This window comes from Fukomys damarensis, unplaced genomic scaffold, assembly GCF_012274545.1.
Source record: "Fukomys damarensis isolate Sample0158 unplaced genomic scaffold, DMR_v1.0_HiC HiC_scaffold_21, whole genome shotgun sequence".
In the NCBI taxonomy this organism is placed as follows: domain Eukaryota; kingdom Metazoa; phylum Chordata; class Mammalia; order Rodentia; family Bathyergidae; genus Fukomys; species Fukomys damarensis.
This window is the reverse complement of record NW_022900933.1, coordinates 15,272,562-15,282,444: the sequence shown is the minus strand read 5'-3', so window position 1 is coordinate 15,282,444 and position 9,883 is coordinate 15,272,562. Positions and strand designations below refer to the sequence as shown.

General features: G+C 38.6%; 1 protein-coding gene across 8 annotated transcripts in view; it reads left to right on the top strand.

Annotated features, from left to right (window-relative positions):
* The window catches only part of Dpf3 (double PHD fingers 3), a 252,482-nt gene that overhangs the window by 106,003 nt on the left and 136,596 nt on the right, over window positions 1-9,883 (top strand). For all 8 annotated transcript variants that reach the window (XR_784515.2, XR_784513.2, XR_784514.2 and 5 more), the window contains exon 2: window positions 2,102-2,262. Coding sequence is in view for 5 of the 8 variants with exons in the window: in XM_010645412.2 (XP_010643714.1) it covers window positions 2,102-2,262 (161 nt within the window). In the remaining 3 variants the exon portion in view is untranslated. The remainder of the gene's footprint in view (window positions 1-2,101; window positions 2,263-9,883) is intronic.

Genomic DNA, 9,883 nt, shown 5'->3' with positions numbered 1-9,883 from the left:
AAAAAATAAAAAAAAAAAAAAAAAAAGGAAGGTGTTTTTTCTTCCACACACTTAATTTCTAAATGATGCTTGGGAAGTTCTGTGGTTGTATTTGCTCATCACAAGATATGTGTTTAAAATTCTTTGATAGAATTAGACTCACTGACATTTTAAAAAGTGTATAGAAAAGCCTGTTTAAAACTTTGCTTTCTGACAGATTGTGGCAGTGATGTACAGGGATTGTAACTCTTGTGTTTTGCTTGTGGGAATGAAAAATGGTGTGACCACTGTGAAACACAGTAAAGTAGTTGTTCACAGAATTAAAAATAGATCTACTGTATGATCCAGCAGTTCCACTCCTGGATGTACACCCGGGAGAGTGGAAGCAGGGACTTGAAGAGATGTATGTAATTTACATTCATAGCAGTGCTACTACCAGTAGCTAAAACATGGAACAACCTGGCTGCCCATGGACTAATGAACTATTAAGCAAAATGTGGCATATAGATATGATAGAATATTATTTAGTAACAGGAAGAAAATTCTGACACATGCTACAAAGTGGATGAACCTTGAAAATATGCTAAGTGAAACATTCTCGTCTCTGAAAGACAAATGCTGTATGATTCACTTAAATGAGTTACTTAGAATAATAAAAATCATAGAGAGAGAAATTAGAATGGTGGTTTCCAGGGCTGGGAGAAAGGGGGAAAGGGAGTTATTGGTTAATGTGTTTAGAGTTTCAGTTTTTGCAAAATGAAGAGTTGTGTATATAGATGGTGGTGATGGTTGCATAACAGTGTGAATATACTTGATACCACTGGACTGTCCACTTAAAATGGTGAATATGGTAGATTTTGTTATGTGTACTATACCACAATTTAAAAACTTGAAAAGATCCTCTCAACTTTTCTGTCTCTAAATATTTTGGTTAAAAAATATATTATTTTTAATCTAGAGGCTTTCCCTCCCAGATTTTGGCTTTGTCAATTCTACATAGAACCAAAACAAAGGGACATTTATATTCTTGCTTCCAGAGGAGTGACTTGATTTTCTCTTGTGCCCTGCAGACCCTGTCTCTGCCCCTTCCTGCCTCTCCCTCTACTCCTGGGGTCAGGTTTACCTGGTGGAGGCTGTGTGATTACATTTGTATGTCCTTGGGCCTTTGTTTGCTGCCACCATGTGCCTATGTTTTCTTTGTTGGGTATTTTATCTCGCTGATTATGTTTGCTTTATACTTGATCAATTATAGCAGTGTACTGGTTTTGGTTTTTGAAAAGACGCGATCTTCAGTTAGTAGCATCATATGTGTCCGAGGACACCAAAGATTCAGGAACATAAATTTACTGTGCTTCATCAGTTCATCATGCCTAAAATCCAGAAAGGACTTTGATTTGTGTCTTTAACTTGGGTAGTTGAATTATTTTGAGTTCCATAAGGTTCTTTTAAATGCTTCCTTTGCTTGTTTCCTTCCTTCCTTCCTTCCTTCTTTCCTTTTTTTGGTACCAGGGATCAAACTCAGATCCTTGTGCTTGCAAGGCAGGCGGTAGAACCATTGAGCTACATCCCCAGCCCTCCCTTTGCTTGTTTTCCATTGGAGAAAGTTGCTTTGAAAGATGGGTGCTTGTCCCTCTTTACCTCCTTCTCTCTACAATAAATAGCTTTGCCTTTATAGGATGTGTCCTCTGTCCTTCTAGTCTTTGTTACGCAGAGTGTTTCTCTTTCATTCCTATGGGAATCTGGGTGTCTTTGCTAGCTAGTGGCTTGCATTCATCCAGAGTTCCTTTCCTGGTGACCACTAAGAACAAAGTATAGCAAAGAGGCTCTAGATGTATGATATCCTATAGATTCCATGCAGAAAATAGATCCAGAGCTATTTCTGTTGTGGACCTCATGCTTCCAAAAATAGGGACTAATCACATCTACTGCTGGTTGATTCTTAGGGCCCTCTGCTCCATGTTAAAAGAGTTTCTAAGTTACCTGGTGGATTTGGGATGGGAGACAATCTGGTATAGACCTGGTACTTAGTTGCATTCTGACCCTTGCTAGGGGACAGTAACTTTGGGTGAGTTTTGCTTTTCCCTGGCCTCACTTTTCTCTCCCTCTCTCTGTCTCCTGACAGGCTTGGGGACCAGTTTTACAAGGAAGCCATTGAACATTGCCGTAGTTATAATTCACGGCTGTGTGCAGAACGCAGTGTGCGGCTCCCCTTCCTGGACTCACAGACTGGGGTGGCTCAGAATAACTGCTACATCTGGATGGAGAAGAGGCATCGGGGCCCAGGTGAGCTGTGCCAACCCTGAAACATGCCTGTGCGAGGGGTCCCAGTCTGGAGGGAGGTCCCGAGCTGCTGGGCCATGCATCTGGGTGGGATGGGCAGATGCTGTCAAAAAACTCAGCTAGGGCTGGGGATTTAGCTCAGTGGTTCTGCTGCCTGCCTTGCAAGTGCAAGGACCAGAGTTCAATCCCCGTTACCAAAAAACAAACAAACACAACTCGGCTGTTCTTATAGCACTCAGTGTCCCCAGGAATTTGACAAGATTTTGTGGGCCACTGAAGCTGTTAGGCAAAGGAGTGAAAACTCAAGATATCCAGCCCAAAGAAAGCAACATGAGAGAGTCTTTGTCTTTCATTCTTGGGTTCTTGTTGCAAGCTGGAAATTTTTAGTCAGATATAGGTGTAAGCTTAGCTTTGTCACCAGAATTCTGTTCCTCAGGTTTCCGATTTGTAAAATGTGGATAACATTAGTATTGACTACATAGGATTTTGTCTGGATTAAGTAAAAAGAATTCATTAAGCATTCATGGGTTTAGCAATAGTACGTTCTCCAAAAATGTAGGATGTTATTGCTGATATTGACTATGAAACCAGTCTGCTAGTCTCTAGACACATTGGTGGAGATTAGGAAGGCAACTATAGGAGTGCAGTTTTCTGGCTTTATATGGGTATATTAAAAGAAAACCACAGCTTTTTCATTTGAAAAATTTCACACCCATAAAAAAATGGAGAGAATAGTAAAATGAATCTCCATGTATTCCAGCATTGACAATGATCAACACATGGCCAATTTTATTTCATTCACACTCACCTGCTGCTTTCCTCTCTAAATCAAGATTGTTTTGAAGCAAATCCAAGACAACATATTATTTCATCTATAAATGTTTTGTTGTGTATCTCTAAATGGTAAGGACTTCAAAAAACCAAGCCAACCCATAATCACTATCAAATCTCACTTAGACTTTAGTATCATCAAGAATTTGGTGAACATTAAATTTCTCTCCTCTAGTTTAAATCAGGATCCAAATAGGATCCTTACATTGCAACTGGTTGACATACCCCTTATTTCTCCTAAATATCCTAATTTCTCTGTTTCTGTCTTGTTCGTCCTTTCCTAGTATTTGTTGAAAAAGCTGGGTTGTTTGCACAGTTGTTTCCCAGAACCTGGATTTTCTGCTTGGATCCCTATGGTGTTATTCCTGTGGACTGGTAACTAGGCCTAGAGATATTTTTTTTAAAGACAGGGTCTAACTATGTAATTGAGACTTCCTTGGAACTCACTGTGTAGCCCAGGCTGGTCTTGAACTCACAGCGAGTGATCCTCTTGCCTCAGCCTCCCGAGTTCTGGGATTACAGGCATGCACCATCATACTGGGCTTAGGCCTAGAGACTTACTCAGGTTCAGTTTTTTGGCAAGAACAATTCCTAGGTGGCAAAGAGAACTTTCATCAGGAGATACATACTATCTGATTATCTTTTTTTACTGATGTTAGCAGCCTTGATGATAATTGTTGAGATCCCTGATTCCATTAAGAGTTGCAAAAAGGTGACAATTTTAGGCCATCCCTATTTCCTTATTTATTAGCCCTAGGGCTTTTATAAAGAAAAAGCATCTCTTCATTAAAATTTTGGTTATTATGAGGTTGAGTTGACATAAGAAAGGCAGGATAAATGATTTTTCCCCCTTTGTTTACCAGTTTTCAAAATAATGAGTTGGTTCCTTTATATTCTCCAAAGGTGATTAATAAAATTATTTTGAGTACTATCATGAAGTTACAGATTTAATATATTTGATGTATTTGAATCCATTGTGATGGTTATTCTGCCTGATGCTTACATTTTTCCATCTTTGGCCAGGAGGGCTATCAATTCATACTGGTGTTTTAAAACAGCCCAGAGATTTGATAGCCTCTTTGCTCTCCTAATAGCAGAACAAAATGTATCAGGCTCACCTTGAATACTTTCTGCCCCTGTATTTAATCTGTATTTATATTTAAAGAGATTTATATTTAAGGAGATATTAGTCTTACAATACGTGCGTCTGGTTTGGCTATCAGGTTGATCCTGGCTTTATATATTGAGTTGAGAAGTATTTTTTCCTTTTCAGTGTTTTGGAAGAGTTTATATAAAATTGGTATAATTACATCCATAAGTGTTTTGTATTGTTTACCAGTGAATCTGTCTGGACTTGGTAATTTATTTGTGGAAGTATCTCTAAATTATAAATTTAAGCTCTTAAGTAGATATAGGGCTATTCAGGTTGTCTATTTCATCTTGAGTAAGCTTTGGTGGTTTGTGACTTGCAAAGAATCTGTCTATTTCATGTAACATGGCAAAGTTAGTTGTATAAAGTTGTTCATAAATTGCTGAATTATCCTTTTAAAATATGTAGAATCTGTGATGGTGTATCCTTTCATTCTTTATATTAATTATTTGAATTTTCTTTTTCATTTGATCATTTACACTAGGTTTATAAATTTTAATGCTCTCAAAGAAATAGCTTTTGGTAGAATTGATGTTCTTAATTACTTTTCTGCTATTTTATTTTTTTTTACTCTGATCTTTACTTTTTTCTTTATTCAACTTTCTTTTTATTTAATTTGGTTTCTTTTTGTAAGGTAGAAATTCGGTTCACAGATTTGAGATAATTTTTCATTTCTACTTCAGACATTTTCTTTATTCTTTAAATTTTTATCTTAGGTATTTATTTTTTTGGTACTGGGGATCAAACTTGGAATCTTGCACTTGTGAGGCAGGCAGCAAAATCATTCAGCTAAATCCCTGGCCCTTCAGACATTTTCTAATATAAAAATTCCCCCTAAATATTGCTTTTGCCTCACTTCACAAATTTTGATATTGTGAATTCCTTTTTATTCAGTGCAAAATATTACTTTTTTTGGTTTGGTTTTTTTCCTCAAGAATTGTTTAGAAGTTATTACTTATTCTTCAAACATTTGAGGCATTTTCTAAAGATGTGTCCATTTATTATTTCTAACTCAATTATATCCAGTCAGAGAATACTTTGTTTGACATAAATTTAAAAAATTGTTTGAGTACATATTTATGGCCTAAAATATGTTCTGTCTTGGAAAATGTTTTCTTTATACCAGGAAAAGAGAAAGTATTTTATTGCTTGTTAGTGTATTCTACAAATATCAATAAGGTCGAATTGGTTGATAGTGTTATTCAAATCTTTTATATCCTTACAGATTTCCTTCCCTACATACCTATTTGTTCTATGAGTTATCAAGAGGGAATATTGAAAATTTTATCTATAATTGTGAGTTTATTTGTTTATCTTTTTGATTCTATTAGTTAGTTTGTTTGTTTTTGGGGATTGAACTCTGGACCTTGCCCTTGCAAGGCAGGTAGCAGCAGCACCGAACTAAATCCCCAGTCCTGATTTATTAATTTTTGTTTCATGTATTTTGAATCTCATTAATTAGATGCATAATTTATTAAATGCTTCCTGATTCACCATGTAATCTCTCCTTGTCCACATTCTCCCACCATAGGATTGCTATGTATTCTTGATAAATTGATCCCTTTATTGTTGTGAAATAAACCTTTTCACCTCTACTAATATTATTTGCTTTGAAATCTATCATGTGATATTGAGATAGCCATTTTTTCTCTTTTGATCAGTGTTAATATTCTATTTCCCCTTTCTTTTACTTTTAGCTTATTTGTATCTTCATGTTAAAAGTTTTTTTCTTTTTTGTCAGCACATAAGCATGTCTTGCTTTTTAAAAGTAATCTGGGGGCCTGGGATTTAGTTCAGTGGTTCTGTTGCCTGTCTTGCAAGTGCAAGGACCCAAGTTTGATCCCCAGTGCCAAAATAAATAAATAAAAGTAATCTGACAAAATTTTCAAATTGGGTAATTAGACCATTTATGTTTAATGTGTTATTATTATACTTAGGTCAAAACCTATCAGTTTTCTTTTTATTAAATTTTCCTCCCTTTTCATCTTTTTCTGCCTCCTTGTTAGCTGAATTTAAATTCCATTTTATCTCCTTTTTTGTTGGCTTATGAACTATAGTAATTGTTTTTTATTTAATTGCCATAGTGTTTATAGTATAACTTTTAACTGATTCAGTTAGCCTTTAAGTAATATTATTCTATTTCATGAATGGTGTGAAAACTCTATAATAGTTTTGTGATAAACAGAATGATGTTTACCCCTTCTCGATATCCACATCTGAATGCACAGAATCTGTATATATATGTGTATCTTAAATGGCAAAAAAGACTTTGAAGATGTGATTAAGAACCTTGAGATACTGAGATTATACTGAATTATATAAGTGGGCCCAATAAAACCACAAGGATCTTTAGAAGAGGGAGGCAGGAAGGTCAGAGTCAGAGTGAGAGATGGAGGTAGGGCCATGTATTAGTCCGATTTTGCTAAAACAAAATATCCAAGCCTGGGTACTTTATAAAGAAAAGTGGTTTATTTAGCATACAGATCTGAAGATTCAAGGACGTAGTGCCAGCATCTGCTCAGTTACGGTGAGGTCCTTCTGTCTATGTTCCAGCATGGCAGATGGCTTCATGATGGGAGAATGTGGACAGGGAGAGATCACACAGTGAATCAGGAAGTAAGAAGGATTCAGGGGCCAGGTTTGCTCTTTTTATAACACTTTACTCCTTCAGGAACTAACTGGGGTCCCATGAAAATTGTGTTAATCTCTTTTGAGAGTGCCCCAATGATCTAATGGCTTTCCACTAACCTAACTTATCCTTCCTAATCAATCTTTTTCAAAGATGAAAAAGTATATGTAGTTTTACTAGGTATGCCACATTCTTCTTCGTAGTTTGAGGGGATGAGAGTAGTAGTTTCTATCAACAGAATATTTTAATAGTACAGTAGACTTCTTCATGTCAAAGTGAATTAGAATTATTGAAACAGAGGCCAGGATGGGGGATACTTTGCAGGAATATTGTGGAAGTGATCCTGTATCAGATCTAATAACTTCTAAACTTATATTTTAGTCCTATAATTTTTAAAAAATTCTTCTGATGAATTTGGATAGTAGATTCTGGTGGTTTTTCTGCTTCTCCATACATTTTATAGGTCTTATTAAAATTATTTAATATTATTACCAGGATGCTTTTCTCTGTGAGCAATTATAGTTGGTGAAGTTGGTTATATGATAATGAGGAAAACATGAATTCCACAAGAATTGGCTTGGTAGAGGTGGTAGTTGGGCTGGGCAGAGGGGTGTTTTTATGACGGCTTTGGTGTGGGAACAAGTTTCCTGGGCAGTTCTGAGTTTCAGTGCTGCTGTTTCTGTTTCTGGCTTAGTGGGGATTTAGGGGAAGTGGAGAAGTTTTGTGCCTGGCCCATAGAGTAGACTTTCCTTAGGAGTTGTGCAACTTTGGACCAGTTACTTAATCACTGTTAGCCTCCCTGTCTTCAGCCTTTCAACGTCTCATGGGGTTACTGCCACAGCAAGGCAAGAATGAGTGTGAAATATATGATGTCTACATAAAGAACAACAACAGTGAAAAGAGTGTGTGTGAGGTGCTAGCCTTGGACAGAGTGAGAGCTCAGTAAATGTTAGCAATTGTTGCAGTATCAGCTTTGCATGTGAAAGGACCAGTGAGGGACTTAAGAACACTGGGGTCAGAAGAAGCAGACAGCATTCTAAATCAAGTTCTACCTGCCAGTACTCAAGGGATCCCGGAATTGAATCTTAGAATAAGAGAGTTCAGGGAGAGTGTTGGGAGGGCGCAGAGGGGATGACAGATGAGCAGTGTGTGTGTGTGTGTGTGTGTGTGTGTGTGTGTGTGTGTGTGTATGTGTGTGTGTGTGCGGCAGGCTGCTGAGTACTAGAATGTGGTACTAAGTTCCCGAACTCCAATCATTTAGGGGTGGTTCAGGAAGTCTTCACCGAAACCTGCCTCTAAAGTCAGGACAGATCTTAAACCAAGAGAAGAGAAAAGGGCACTGCTCCAGGGAAATGCTGCTAGTATTCTTGCGAAATAATCTTGCCCACTCTTTAAGCCCTGCCTAGGGCCTTATAACTCATCCCTCCAGCTCAGCAGAATTGGTCCAAATTGGTGTTTGCAAACAGGAATACTGATGGGAGTACCTGTGACGTGCTGCTCAAGCCCTGGGAGTGTGAATGAGTAATTGACCTGGTGCAGATTTCCTTCTGTGGAAGTTTCCCCCACTCCAAGTGCTTTGGTGTGTCTCTGATATTCTGGTGCAGCATTAGTGTTTCAGGAACTATGTATGCAGTTCTTATGCTCAGTCTTGAAGAGTTCCTACCACGTGTGATTGTCTGTTTATCAACAGGGAGGCTGTTGGGGGCCCATTGTGGTGATACATGGTAGAAGTAAGAAATGGAGGAGCTGTTTAAATGGAACTGATGGCCCAAAGAAGAGTCTGTGGCTCCATCCCTTTCCTTTTGGGATGAGACAGATGATCAAAGGGCTGTAGCACTTGGATTCTTTCTTTTGTTTTGTTTTTTTGGTACCAGGGATGGAACTCAGGACCTTGCACTGCCTTTCTCCTCCATTTCCATTCTTCTCTAGTTCCTCAGCTTCCTGGTTGGCTCCTCTTCAAAACCAAGTGGGTCGATGGGATGGAGTGCTGGAATGCAGATTTCTGATCACCGTTGGAACAGAGGGTCGACAAATTGGCATAAGTTTCGGAAAGTAGATTTTGATTTAAAATAAGGGCAGGGTGACTCTCTTTGTCACAAGTGTTGGCCAACAGTGGAGTGAGCTATCCTGTGAAGCAACCGGTTTTCACTGAGGTCTGTTAGCAGCTAAGGGACCATCTCTCTGGAATGCTGCAGGGAGAGCCCTTTCTTGGAGTGAACTTGAATTTTCACAGTTCACATCTGGTTGGAGGAAGAGGAAGCCACTCTAGTTCTTTTCTACTTTGAGGTTCCTTTTCCATATCTTCCTTCCCTCTCTTTTCCATTGCGTTTCTTCTTCTGAATTCCTCATAGCTCATGCCTTGTTTGTCATAGATGCTCAGAACACAGGACCTACCTGCAAAACTTGAAAAACACATGTAACAAGATATTTGTCTTGAGATGGCTGATAATTCAGATGCCAAACTTTTCCTACATTTTTTTTTTTTTGGCATGGAACTAGTCTCCCCAGCAAATGTGAAGGGTGCACATTTCTTTCTCTCCCTCCTCTCCTCCCATATGTGCTTTCACTCAGGCAGAGTTCTGTAACTGGAGTTGCAGCTCGAGGTAACGGAAAAGCAGTTTGCTCCGTGGGTTTGTGAATGGAGGGGTAGCCGTGGCATTGTTACCAGGAAGGTCTGATCCCTCCTCTCTTCTCTTGCCTCCTACTCTTCTGCTTCCTCTCCTCCACATAAGCACCTGGTCCTAGGCTCACTCCTCAAGGTTAATTTCCCTAGCAGCAGCTGTGACTCCATCTTTCTCCTCCTTCCTCCTCCATCTTCCACACACACACACACACACACACACACACACACACACACACACACACGGGCTTTTGAGTTATGTGCTTCTTGTTCTAATGAGATAAACAACATGAGTCTCATGAGGCTGCTTCTCCCTCTATAAGTGGAACTCCAGGGCTGAATGTGGTGGCCCTATAAAGGAACCCTGGTGTTTGTCAGCTTAGGAAGGCATGCA